Consider the following 12,658-nt stretch of genomic DNA (forward strand, 5'->3'; position numbering starts at 1 on the left):
GTCCGGATACTTTGGGGTATCTTTTGAATGAAAGAAGTATTGATTCGTTGTGTCGCTTGGCTGTGGCTAGTGACTGGTACTGATTTGTTATGAGAGAATAATACTGCTGACTGGCTTGTAGCTGGTGGCTGGTATTGATTTAGTATGACTGACTGGTGGCTGTTGCTGATTTAGTATGAGAGAACAGTACTGCTGGCTGGTTGGTTGACAAGCCAAACGAACAGAGTGTGTTGTCACAAGTTAGTGCTGTCTTACTGCTCGAATCCAGTCCACGCGAATCCCCTCCCCTTATTATCCTTTCCATCATTCCTAAGCACAGCAAAAGGGCGTGTATTTTCATTGTCTAATTATAATAGACAAGATCTTAAGAATAAACTTACTTGATGATTGGGTTGACGAGCACGAGCGCAAGTAATATGAATTTATTCATTAATATACATATTATAATCTACATGTTCTGTTGGTTTTTGCCTAGTCAATGTTGACCTAGGTCTTTAATTTTTCCTTAATTTTAATGCTTCCTCAGAGTCGGTCACGCTTTGTTCCCCGAGCATGCACAAGGACTCCAACTACATGGCTTCAGACAGTCGTTCTTTTAAGGGAAAAGTCTACTTTCTCTCACTCAACTACCGCAAAAAGTTTGATTTTCATCCCTCAACTATAAAACCGGGTATGGAGTCTCCTCGACTATCAAAACCGTTTGTTTTTTCCTCTCTCAATGGTTTTACATTATTTTTTCAAAGATTTTTATTATACCTTCTCTCTTTTTTCGCTCAATTGAGGTTGCAAACATGGTTCAAGAATCATGAAAATTGGCATAGTCGTGGTAGAGGATAGTACAAAAAACCCGATTTTGCAAATTTTTGAAGTTTAAACCCAAAGAAATTTGAAACTTACAATTTTTAAAAAAGAAAGAATTTCAAACTTCATTGAATTTTTAAGACATCGAGATGAGCTCCATCTTAGATAAATTTGAACTGTGTGACACATATTATAAGGACACCATTGGGGGAGTATTGGTTCTATATCAGAATTTAAGGTTTATTATGAAGGTCAAATTTGAGATAAATTTTATCTTTTTTTATTTATTTTCACATAATTTAAAATCTACTCAAGAATTTACATATGTATACATCAAATATGCAAATTCTTGAGTAGATTTCAAATTCTAAAAAAAATAAAAGGATCAAATTTAACCCTTCCTGAGAAACTTAAAAACTTTGTTATACAGATAAAATTTTCTAATAATGCACCTCTAATATGTATCACACGGTTCAAATTTTCTAAAAACAGAGCTCATCTTGATGCTTTAAAAATTCAATGAAGTTTGAAATCTTTCTTTCTTTTTTTAAAAATTTCAAATTTCAAACTTGTTTAGTTTCAACTTCGAAAAATTGTGAAATTGGATTCTCTGTACTCTCCTCTACCACTATGCCGATTTTCATGATTTTTATTCACATTTGCTACCTTAATTGAGTGAAAAAGGGATAAGAAAGAAAAATCTAAAAGAAAAATACAAAAACCACTTGTGAAACCCCCTAGGAGGTAAAATAAATGGTTTTAATAATTGGGGGAGGGGTAGGGGACTAGATACCTGATTTTATAGTTGTGTGATAAAAATTAGACTTTCGTAATAGTTGAGAGCGGTAAAGTAGATTTTTTTTCTCTTTTAACTCGAGGTGTCCTCGCGCGTGTAACTGGAAGGACATGCAAAATTTGAAGAATAGTTTCGTATGGAACACAAACTATTTTCTTTGCCACGAGTCTGCGTGTCCACCACTTTCCCTGCTTATCCAGAAACCAACCCCGTTCTCTCGGTCCCAATGGTCCATCACCCCCAACCCTAGATCCAACCGCGCTTAGACCCCTCCCCCCCTCTTCCCCTCGCTTCCCCGGCTCCCCGCTATAAACTCGCCGCCGCACCCACCCAACAGCAGTCCCACGAACCGCAAGCCACACAGCCTCCTTTCCGGGGCCAGCTAATTAGCGGTCGCTCTACAGAAGCGGCGCCAGCGAGCGATTCCTAACAACATCAAACTTTCCACTTTTGGAAAGTTTTTTATTTCCATAACTTTCTATTTTTAGTATATAATAATTTATATATATATATAACTTTGATTATTAGCTCGTTAGTAATATTTTGTTATGGACTATAATTTTAGCATAACTTTCAAGACATACAATTTATACACGTAACTTATACATACAACTTTTAAACAACATCCGATTTATATGTATAACTATTTCCTCCTAACTTGTGCATAATAATTTTGTAGCACAATTTTCATGAAGGATATAAATTATACATATAGCTTTTGTTATAACTTGGATAGGAATTTTACTAGACAACTTATGTACATAGATTATGCACATAAGGATCCATGAGTACAAATATTAAATGTTACTATGACAAAAAAAACTAGTTGAATGGAAAAAGTGAAAAAAAGAAAAAAAAAACCAAGTACGTACCTGTGCTGCCGCGGTGCAGACGTGCGGCACGCGGACCGCTCGTCCATCGCGCGCTAGCAGGGCCCGGGGCGAGCGTCCGCAGAATTGGATTTGCGCTCCTTTCCTCACCTCGATCTCGTACGCCTAGGGTTTCGTCTCGCCGCCCTCGTCCCACCGCCGAGATGCCGAAGAACAAGGGTAAGGGAGGCAAGAACCGGAAGCGGGGTAAGAACGAGGCGGACGACGACAAGCGCGAGCTCGTCTTCAAGGAGGACGGGCAGGAGTACGCGCAGGTGACCCGCATGCTCGGCAACGGCCGCTGCGAGGCCATCTGCGTCGACGGCACGCGCCGCCTCTGCCACATCCGGGGCAAGATGCACAAGAAGGTCTGGATCGCGGCGGGCGACATCGTCCTCGTCGGCCTCCGCGACTACCAGGACGACAAGGCCGACGTCATTCTCAAGTACATGAACGACGAGGCGCGCCTGCTCAAGGCCTACGGCGAGCTCCCCGAGACGCTCAGGCTCAACGAGGGCGTCGACGTCGACGGGCCCGAGGACGGCGAGGAGGGCAGCGACTACATCCAGTTCGAGGACGAGGACATCGACAAGATCTAAGATTCCTGTTTCTCGTCGTGGTTACTTTCTTATATGTGACTTATTGTTATGTGTTCTAGTGGCATGTGGTGATATGGTTTAGGCTGGCTGTTATGGATTTGCACTTTTGCCAGCATTATCTTGTAATGCGACGAAATGTGGTTAGGATCTGAGGTGGTTAAATAATCGCGGATTGATATCGTTCCAATCTGGTACATGATGTTATTACAACAAGTGCTATATTGGTGCTGCTATTATTGTTCTCGATTATTATTGTTCTTGATTGTGTTGTCAGGTTTGTTGATTTGGCTGATTGGCTGCAACTCTCGTTGCGGTCTATAATAATTTGGGGGCTGTGTGAGGGCTTCCTGAGAAATTTGAAGGCTTAATTCCAGTTCCATCTGCTCCATGAATGAATATTAGGAAATGGGTTCACAACATAGTTCATAAACTGTTTGGTATTTTCTGCCAGTTTACTGCATATGCACCATACATGCAGGCACAGAGCTGAGGACATGATGTTATCGTTTGTTTCCTAATAGTTCTGTGTTGCTCCAATCTTCACTCCAGGATAATGTTTTTATCATATCAAATCTAAAGTCAAAATACCCTGTGCTGCAGTTGGACCTTAGGTATGCTACTATGTGCTCAGTGTTTGAGGCAATTAATGAAATATCTTTCCTTCATGTAAACTTAATTGTTAAATGTATATTATAATATTATTGTAGGTTGATATCAGACCTTCTTGTTATCGTGTCTGCCACGTGTGGTGGAATCGCCTTTGCTTGCCTTGGACAACCTGTGAGTACCCTACTTTTATTTTCTCTAATTTCTACATCATTATTAACAACTGGAAACATAACTTTTCAGTTTGAAAAGATGCATGTTGCAAGGTTAAGCTATGTAAATCTACAATTCAAAATATATTGCAGGTGATTACAGGTTATCTACTTGCAGGATCTATAATTGGGCCTGGAGGCTTTAGCTTTGTCAATGAAATGGTGCAAGTAAGGTGCTTTAACCTTTGTTTTTTGTTTTTTAAATGCTAAATCTCTTTGGCTTCCACATTTGACATGCTCTTGTGCTAAGCTGTTCACTCATTAACTCTGTAACAACGCCAGCTGCTTTGGATGTATACAATTAGTTTTAACATTATAAATTAGGGTACCTATGCCATTAATTTACTTCTGATGGTTTTGTACTTTATATGGTTGTGGATGACCATTTTGGTTTTTTTGGTCTTTAATGATCATTAGTTGCACTTATTAGAACAAAGCTTTGTAACTTAAGGTTGAACTTATGGATCCGCTCTCTCTGTAAGCTGGTATAGTATAGTGAAACTTATTTCTGGTTAAGCATGAACAATAAAATGAAACTTGTGGACCAGAGAGCTTGCCAGTCAGCTGGTGCTGAAATATATGTATGCTCGTACTGACTTAGAAAGTTCAAACAAATTTATTTTATGTATATGTGCAGTGCTCAGTTCTTAGTATATTTCTTTAGCATGGTAGTCAAATTTCTACTTGGATAATTTTTTTGCTCCAGCTTCACCACTTCATACATCTCAGCTCGTCTTGAATATTTTGCATATGAATTTGCACCTCCTTGACCTCCTGATTGCTGCTATTCTGTGCTCCTGATCCAGTAATGCGTTGATAGAGTTGACAAGATATACTCTAACTATTTCATGTTCTTAAGTATGACGTTTCTTACATTCCACTATATGTTTCCAGGTTGAAACAGTAGCCCAGTTTGGTGTGATATTTCTCCTATTTGCTTTGGGACTTGAGTTTTCTACTGCAAAGGCTAATATTGTCTGCCACCTACACTGTTGGATGATTTTTTCAGCATCCAAATAAGATGAGGCATCGAAATAAAATGCCGAACAGGCTCACTCCCCCCCTTTTTTTCTGCCATTTGAGATGAGGCGCACGGAAATCACAAAGTATGACCTGGAAGATTGTTTTTGGATGCAATTCTAAAGTTTCATTCAACCTATATATCAGCACCTTCTACATGCGCCGTTATGTCACAGGTGTTTCATTTCCCTCGAGGATTACATGGTTTAAGTATTGCTTCCAAGATTCCAGCAGAACAAGGTACAATATCTTAATGCCAGAAAGATTACAAGGTGTCATCTAAAGTTTCATTCATCTATCTTAATACAAAACTTGTTACAAAAGTGTTTTCCTCGACGCTTCTTTCTTCTGCCTCCCTTCTGTTTTCCCTTCCCCTTGTGCTTGCCCTTTCTCATCTTTTGCTCCGGCGCATCCTTGCCTGATGATTTTGGTGCCGACAGAAGATGCTTCACGTCAAGTATACCATTCTTGAAGTGTCCTTCCATGGCCTTGAGAACTCGGTCCTCTGGTCTGGTCTTCTGAACTTTGCTATTCTTGTCTCGCTTCCTAAAAATCCCAAGTAGCTTTTCCTGCGTAAAACTCAAGGTTCACTACTTGTGTGCGTCCTAAATAAAAAGTGCAACAGATAAGCAGTAGAATACCTCTTCAATTTTCTTCAACTCTCTTTTCTTCTGATTCTTAAGAGTTGGCTTTGCTACACTTAATGGTGTGTGGTGTTTTCTTAATGGCCTATTGCTGATAACATAAACATTGAGATAATGAAAAAGTTTCCAGCCAAAATGCCTAGAGGTAGAGAAAATGAGAGAGTACCTTTCCACCCAATTCGACCACTTTATGGTTCTTGATTTTCTTCCGCTCCTTAAATGAAGATGCACCTAAAAATGAAGCATCAAACGAATGATTGTACATTAGTAAGTCCTTCAAAACCAGATAATAGGGGGAGAAAGCTGCACTGATGCAGCACTTCTTTTAGTTTACAGGCACATAAGGTCACACACAAATCATATTCTTCAACAAAAGACTGTAGTTTAGTGCCAACTCCAGAATAAGCTGCTAGACTCACCCAATCTAGGTTTGAGAAAAATAGATAGCAAATTAATTTAGGCCCCGTTTGGGAGGGCTTCTGGAGCGGCTTCACGAGCGGCTCCAGGCGAAGCCCTCCCAAACGGTAGGTTTGTAACCGGCTTCACGTGTGAAGCCGGTCCTGAAGCCATCGGCGGCTTACACAGGCAAGGTGAAGCCATGAAATCGTGGCTTCACGCGGCTTACACATCAATCTAACAAGTGAAGCTATTTTGTCAAACATTTTCTAAAACGGCTCCAGCTCCACCAGAGAAGCCGCTCCATCTGAGGAGCCAGAGCCGGAGCTGTTTTTGGAGGAGCCGGAGCCCTGCCAAACAGGCCCTTAGATGCACTAGTTTGCTGCTTCAGGGTTTCCTTGAGCAGTGCAAAAGTTTGGTTTACAAATTCTTGTCACTGTAACCTAACATAGTTGGGAAGGCATGCTATTGCTATCCAAACATTAGATGACAGGATGGTATAAACAAGATATGAGTAAGAAACACATGACAATTTCTGTGTATGTGGTGTAAACAGTTATAGAGTAATTACCAAAGAGCTCAACATCTTTCAACAGCTTCCCAATATCAATGTCAGGCTCATCATCAGATGTGTCCACAGATTTCAACAAAACTGGCTTCTGATACATATCCAAGAGATCCGATCCCTAGAGAGAAGTGAATATTAGGATGCTTGAAACAGAAATTGCTGGGTTCCTACAGTGAACGTGGAGGAATGGCAGAACCAATAAAACAAGGATATTTCAGAGAGAAGGCACGAGAGACAAACCATGAAGCTGCGCCACTTGTTGCTGGTGGACGGCGCCCCTGGGTGCAGGGGCTTCCGGGCGCCGGAGGCCGATGGGTCGAAGACCACCTCAGCCGGCGCGTTGACTGGCGTTGGCTTCGCCCTCCCCTTCACCATTCTCTAGTCCTCCTGTTCCCCCTATTCAATCTTCCAACCAATTTGTTCTTCAAGAAAAAAAAAACCTCAAGCCAATTTCAGCTAACAGGGAATCTTTCTCTCAGACAACGGCGAGTCGGCGAGACAGTGGCGGAGCCAGGATTACAAAGTTGGGTATTCCTATTTCCTTTGAAAAAAATCAACCTAAAAAGTAGAAAGTAGCTCACAGAATCATTGTAAACGAAAGGCACAAATTGTTCCATGCATCAAGTCTAAGGACTAAGATATCCATGAAAAAAGAAAAATAACAAAATACTTTAAAAATATTACAATCAAATATTAACTTTCGTTCCTTCATGGCTTGAAAATGTTTGATGATATCTGCTTCCTTGGCTTGCAAAAGAACTCACGCTCAACAAATGTGACCAAGCAATCATTTAAATATTGATCCCCCATCTTGTTTCTCAATTTATTTTTCACAAAATTCATTGATGAAAATACTCTTTCAACACTAGCAGTAGCTACTGGAAGTACTAGCACCAATTTCAGAAGCTTGTTTAATGTCTAAGGTGCATATCTGTTTGAACAAGCATAACGGAAATCTGCTAGACTTTTCACGTCTGCAAATCTTTTATCTCTCCGCATATCAGTAAGGAAGAGATTAAATGTAGAATGAACTAGGAAACAACTAACAGATCCAGTCTTCCTACGAAATTCTAAAATCATGAAATGGCAAAGGGTAGTTAGTCCTCACCCAATTGAATTAGCCTCTGGTCGGCTGGTCACCGCTGCTGAAGAATCGCCGTCGGCGGTGCTCGCCGCCCGGCCGTCCAAGTGCTCAGCCCGGCCGCTTGACCGCTGGACGGTCGCCGTCTCACCAGGTCACCGTGGATGCGCGGCCTCTCGCTGCCGGCCGGCTTGACTGCTGGACAGTCGCCTCCTCGCCGGGTCACCCGCCGATGCGCGGCTGCCCGACGCCGGCCGCGGCACCGTCGTACCGAGGCCTCACCCGCCGGCCGCCGCTCGTGCGAGTGGTGCTGGTGCCGGCCGCCGGCCGTCGCCCGCCCAGCCGCGCCGCCACGCTAAGGAACAGGCATGGCGTGCCCCTCTGTTCTGTGACACTGAGAACGTGAGCCTTGGGCTGCTTGCTAGCTAATGGGCCAACTTGGGAGGGAGATGGAGGACGAGTTGGGTTGATTGCGTTTTTTTTATTTTTATATTTTTTAAAATCGTTTTTTACATAAATATATTTTCGATTTCATAATTTACAGTTTTGTACCCTTACCGCCCGGCTGCGAGGCGGCAGGCCCCTGCCGCCCTCCTGCCGGGCGGTAGGGATTTGAATATAAATAAAATTTATTTTTAATCACATTTTAGCCCCTGAGGGAGCCTGCCGCCCCTGCCGGGCGGCAGGGTACCTGCCGCCAAGTGGCGGGGCGGTAGGCCAGGAAAAAATTTATTTTTTTTTAGTTTCCAAAACAGTGAACTTCTAAATTCAATTAAAAATTATAGAAAAATCAAAAAAAATGCAAACTAAATTTTGTGAGGTTTCTTAAATCAAGATCTACAGATAAAAAATACTTATGCATGTGAAATATCAATTTTGCCCCTGCTAAAATTTTAGGTTGTGTTTAATCTAGTTTATTTTGTATCTATTGTTCTGTTTGTCTAAAAATCCTGAAAATTTTGTGGTAGCCTACTTTTTGCATGTGTATTCCACTTGAAAATTTTCAGATGCATAGCCTAGGTGCATGTTTGTGGATCTATTATTGTTTGATTTCCATCATTTAGCAGTGGAATAATAGATCCACAAACACGCACCTAGGATATGCACCTGAAAATTTTCCAGTGGAATACAAATGAAAAGAGTAGGCTACCACAAAATTTTCAGGATTTTTAGACAAACAGAACAATAGATACAAAATAAACTAGATTAAACATAACCTAAAATTTTAGCAGGGGTAAAATTGACATTTCACATGCATGAGTATTTTTTCTCTATAGATCTTGATTTAATAAACCTAACAAAATTTAGTTTGCATTTTTTTGATTTTTTTATAATTTTTAATTGAATTTAGAAGTTCACTATTTTGGAAACTAAAAAGAAAATAAATTTTTGCCTGGCCTACCGCCCCGCCACATGGCGGCAGGTACCCTGCCGCCCAGCAGGGGGGCGGCAGGCTCCCCCAGGGGCTAAAATGTGATTAAAAATAAATTTTATTTATATTCAGGTCCCTACCGCCCCGCAGGAGGGCGGCAGGGGGCTTGCCGCCCCGCAGCCGGGCGGTAGGGGTACAAAACTGTAAATTATGAAACCGAAAATATATTTCTGTAAAAAATGATTTTAAAAAATATAAAAATAAAAAAGACGCTGGGTTGATTCCTATCCCAGAAAATAGACAATTCGACCCAATATATCATATACATCATGTATACTTGATATATACTTGATTCCCCCCCCCCCCCCCCCAAAGTTGGGTATTCCCAGCAATGCCCATGGATCACTGTAGCTCAAGTACAATAATGAATTTATAGTCAAACTAGTTATTATTTTTGCTGATGTGGGTAAGAGAAGGGAGGGGATAGAAGATAGCTTGACTCTCATGCAAATAAAAGCTAAGCGCAAGCTCCTAGGCAAAAGTGGATCCAAGTAGGAGTAGATGTGAGGGTGAATAGGAAAGAGAATGTGAGGTATGAATTAAATGATATTTTGTAGACAAACAAAAGACTACTTATTGTACAACTTGACTCTTGTATCTTCGCTTATAGTCAAACACTTAGCTCTATTATTAGCCATGCTCTAAGAGGCGGCACGAGGTGACTAGTGAATTCGTTCCTAGGGTTCGAAGGAGGCGCCGAGAGGTGTGACGAGTTGGTCTAATGGACTCCTTTCGGTCTGTTAGGAGTTGATTTGGGTTACAAATGGGCAGTCAGACGGCAGCACGCAAAATGGGCCGCCCCACGCGTTACGCCGTTACCTTCTGGGCCATCACATTTTTTTTCAATCAAAGGATAGACTTTCTTTTTCTTTTTTGGGCAATCAAAGGATAGACTTTCCAGCTCCACAAAAAAACAACTTTGAACATTGTCGGCCATTCAACGTTCAAACGGGCAGCTCTTTTCGAACGTCTGAACTCACATGCAGATATTTCGGATGTCCGAACGTCTTGACCGACGGATGGTCCGCCACCTAAAAATGGGTTATTTTTGCTGAGTGTTTTATTTTTTGCATTCGGTAAAGAAGCTCTTTGCCGAGTGTTTTATTTTCATACTCGGCAAATGATAAATTCAAAGCACATTATGAAGCAGTAAATTAATTCAAATGGAAATATTTTCAACTATAAAGTTGTATAACTTCTCAAGATCTATAACTTTTATTTTAGTCCTTTCTTCATTCGACAAAATGATAGTAACATTGTTCAAAAAATTCCATGTCCCCGAATTAAAATGATTTTTTATTTTTAAAATCAGTTTTCTTGTTTTCTTGAAAAATTATTTGTCGAGTGCTTTTTGACACACGATAAAGGTTTGCTGAGTGCCTGATAAAAAGCACTTGGCAAAGAGCTATTTGCCGACCGTATCGAATCCGAGCGTGCTTTGCCGTGGGTGGCACTCGGTAAAGGCTTTGTTGAATATATTTAGGGTTTTGCCGAGTATATTTAGGGTTTTGCCGGTCCTATCCTAGGCGACTAAAGCAATCATGTACTCAAGTTTTGTATATCTGCCGTTCAAAAAAAAAGTTTTGTATATTCAACGCATGATCCACGAGCCTTTTGACAAGCACTCCTGCAATCACGCCCTGAAATTCGGTGAGTACCTCTCGCCGGCGCGGCGTCGCCCTCACAATAATAATAGGGAAAATTCGATTCATGCCACCACAACTCCGTGAAATTTGGTGTCATGTTGAAAATCATGCTACTTAATGGCATGATTTTCAACATGAGATCCAATTTCAAGAAATTGGAGTGACATGGATCCAACTGACCCATAATAATAGCCGGTGCATGTGTTAAATGCAATGACTAAAATAGTGGGCTATAGTAGCGCTATAGTATTTCATGGAAACTCTCGCTACAATAAGGTTCTTTCCTCAGCTAGAGGAGCTAAGCTCGCTATCGAGGCAATTAGCGTCGCTAAAGACCGTAGCGGCGAGAAGAAATAGCGCCGCTAATGCGTGCTGGGCTTAGCGCCTTTCAGGCACGCGCGTGTGCGCTGGCGCTCGGCGGCAGCATCGGCAGCTAGCTGGGCCAGTAGCCCCACTGCGCGCATGCGAGCCAGCACAGAGCAGCTACGGCGTTCGTATATGGCACTGGCCTGGGGAAGCAAAATCAGAGCATTCGACCTGCTGCCTTAGGCCAGGTGCTCAGGTACATTCAGTTGATGCAGATGTTTATCTGCTGGATGACCCTTTCAGTGCAGTTGATGCACACACCGCTGCTATTCTTTTCTATGTAAGTTGCAGAGATCCACCTAGATCTGTATCCGTAAAATGATTTGCTTTCTCCATCAGACAATTCTAAGGTGACTTTCATGCAGGACTGTGTCATGACAGCACTTGCTGAGAAGACCGTTGTTCTTGTGACCCACCAAGTTGAATTTCTGACTGAAGCTTGTAGAATCTTGGTAAGTAGATATTCTGAACATAATTATTCAGAAACTTTTTATATCAAAGATCCTTGTGTCATAAACTGTCATTTATTATACAGGTAATGGAAGGAGCAGCAAGGGAAATATTCGGAACTACTGGAATCCGGGACAGCATTTGAGAAACTCGTTTCAGCTCAAAGGAACTGCCATTTACTTTATGGTCCATTGCTGAGTTCGTATGTCCTGATCCACGTGCTTCCGGTAAAAGCTTCTGCTATTGTTCTCCTTTTGAACTTAGAAATGCTGAAAAGATTTGGTGCCAAGTCCTTTGGCCGGCGGCCGGCACTACAAGAAATCTGTTGATCTATGACGAATTTTCTGTGACATTTTAAAAAGGCATCACAATAACGCACAATCTATGATGATTTTGTGGTTTCTGTCATGGATATGGAGTTGTGGGTTCTAGGCCCAAAAATTAGTGATGTTTTATCAATTTCGTCATGATCCGGCCCACTACATAGTGACGTTCTATAAATTCGTCATGGATCAACATGAGGGTGAGCAATACATAATGGTGTGGGTGCAATGCTAGGGAGGAAAACAGAAAAATTGATATAGCAAAATTTTCTATTACATGGTAAAATATATTGGAATATTTAAGATAATATGAGCAAGAAAAAAATATTATATGATTAGAGCTTACTAAATGTAACAAAAAAATAAAATGAAAGAAACAATTGATGGGAGAATTGACCCCCTAATCTCTCTCAACAAAAGAGAAGTTTACAACTAACTTAGACATTATCAGATTGCTTGTAAAGCATGGTTTCACATATGCAGAGAATTTTGCTTCCTACAGGAACTAATTCTTGTATCTCAATTAGTCTAGCTTTGCAAATGGCTTCTCTATTTTTTCTTTTAAAAAAGATTAAGTTTGTTGCATGCTTGCAATTTTCAGGGAGAGAAGTACAAAGATCAAGGACCAAGTGCATCAAATTTGTTTGAGTGCCTCTACAGAAAAAAGAGAAATGATACACCTTATGTACAGATTGCCAATGCATGTTAGCTTTCAAATATATCTCATTGCAATTTTGGATGAAAATTTTTTATGTGATTTGACATTTGATGAAATGCTCGATCAAACTTTATTTATGTGATGAGATGTTAATTTCTTATTTGATATATCTTGGGTTGTGCTGAAATGAT

The 12,658-nt window shown here is 41.0% G+C and overlaps 3 protein-coding genes across 7 annotated transcripts; 2 read left to right on the forward strand and 1 right to left on the reverse strand.

Annotated features, from left to right (window-relative positions):
• The first annotated feature begins 2,535 nt into the window (after positions 1 to 2,535).
• LOC120670421 (eukaryotic translation initiation factor 1A) lies at positions 2,536 to 3,314 on the forward strand. Its single transcript, XM_039950517.1, has one exon. It carries the CDS (start codon positions 2,631 to 2,633, stop codon positions 3,063 to 3,065), a length of 435 nt encoding a protein of 144 aa, XP_039806451.1. The 5' UTR covers positions 2,536 to 2,630; the 3' UTR covers positions 3,066 to 3,314.
• A 1-nt stretch (position 3,315) lies between these two features.
• Positions 3,316 to 4,923, forward strand: LOC120670422 (K(+) efflux antiporter 6-like). Of its 2 annotated transcripts, none has more exons than XM_039950519.1 (5): positions 3,316 to 3,471; positions 3,612 to 3,676; positions 3,773 to 3,845; positions 3,977 to 4,056; positions 4,778 to 4,923. In XM_039950519.1, the coding sequence occupies exons 1-5, from the start codon at positions 3,457 to 3,459 to the stop codon at positions 4,788 to 4,790; spliced, it is 246 nt and encodes an 81-aa protein (XP_039806453.1). In that variant the 5' UTR covers positions 3,316 to 3,456; the 3' UTR covers positions 4,791 to 4,923. The 2 variants fall into 2 exon arrangements, with proteins under 2 accessions (XP_039806453.1, XP_039806452.1); XM_039950518.1 differs by having other exon boundaries at positions 3,317 to 3,471; positions 3,977 to 4,051.
• Positions 4,924 to 5,027: 104 nt separating this feature from the next.
• Positions 5,028 to 8,002, reverse strand: LOC120670420. 4 transcript variants are annotated; one of them, XM_039950516.1, is made up of 5 exons: positions 6,752 to 8,002; positions 6,515 to 6,629; positions 5,713 to 5,778; positions 5,545 to 5,630; positions 5,028 to 5,472 (listed from the first exon to the last, which is right to left on the reverse strand). In XM_039950516.1, the coding sequence occupies exons 1-5, from the start codon at positions 6,884 to 6,886 to the stop codon at positions 5,191 to 5,193; spliced, it is 684 nt and encodes a 227-aa protein (XP_039806450.1). In that variant the 5' UTR covers positions 6,887 to 8,002; the 3' UTR covers positions 5,028 to 5,190. The 4 variants fall into 4 exon arrangements, with proteins under 4 accessions (XP_039806450.1, XP_039806449.1, XP_039806448.1 ...); XM_039950515.1 differs by lacking the exon at positions 5,545 to 5,630 and having other exon boundaries at positions 5,714 to 5,778; positions 6,752 to 6,933; positions 7,620 to 7,998; XM_039950514.1 differs by lacking the exon at positions 5,545 to 5,630 and having other exon boundaries at positions 5,714 to 5,778; positions 6,752 to 7,069; positions 7,620 to 7,998.
• Positions 8,003 to 12,658: the final 4,656 nt, after the last annotated feature.

The sequence above is a fragment of the Panicum virgatum genome, chromosome 4N (assembly GCF_016808335.1).
Source record: "Panicum virgatum strain AP13 chromosome 4N, P.virgatum_v5, whole genome shotgun sequence".
In the NCBI taxonomy this organism is placed as follows: domain Eukaryota; kingdom Viridiplantae; phylum Streptophyta; class Magnoliopsida; order Poales; family Poaceae; genus Panicum; species Panicum virgatum.

What these genes read in the sequence shown, in the direction of transcription:
- LOC120670421 (XM_039950517.1), top strand. Translation starts at nt 2,631, where the DNA reads ATGCCGAAGAACAAGGGTAAGGGAGGCAAGAACCGGAAGCGGGGTAAG.
- LOC120670422 (XM_039950518.1), top strand. An exon ending in GTGCTGCAGTTGGACCTTAG is followed by an intron (nt 3,677 to 3,772) that starts GTATGCTACTAT and finishes ATATTATTGTAG; the next exon opens with GTTGATATCAGACCTTCTTG. An exon ending in TTGCTTGCCTTGGACAACCT is followed by an intron (nt 3,846 to 3,976) that starts GTGAGTACCCTA and finishes AATATATTGCAG; the next exon opens with GTGATTACAGGTTATCTACT.
- LOC120670420 (XM_039950516.1), bottom strand. Translation starts at nt 6,886, where the DNA reads ATGGTGAAGGGGAGGGCGAAGCCAACGCCAGTCAACGCGCCGGCTGAG. An exon ending in GAAAGATGTTGAGCTCTTTG is followed by an intron (nt 5,779 to 6,514) that starts GTAATTACTCTA and finishes CTTCATTTTTAG; the next exon opens with GTGCATCTTCATTTAAGGAG. An exon ending in AGTTGAAGAAAATTGAAGAG is followed by an intron (nt 5,473 to 5,544) that starts GTATTCTACTGC and finishes AGTTTTACGCAG; the next exon opens with GAAAAGCTACTTGGGATTTT.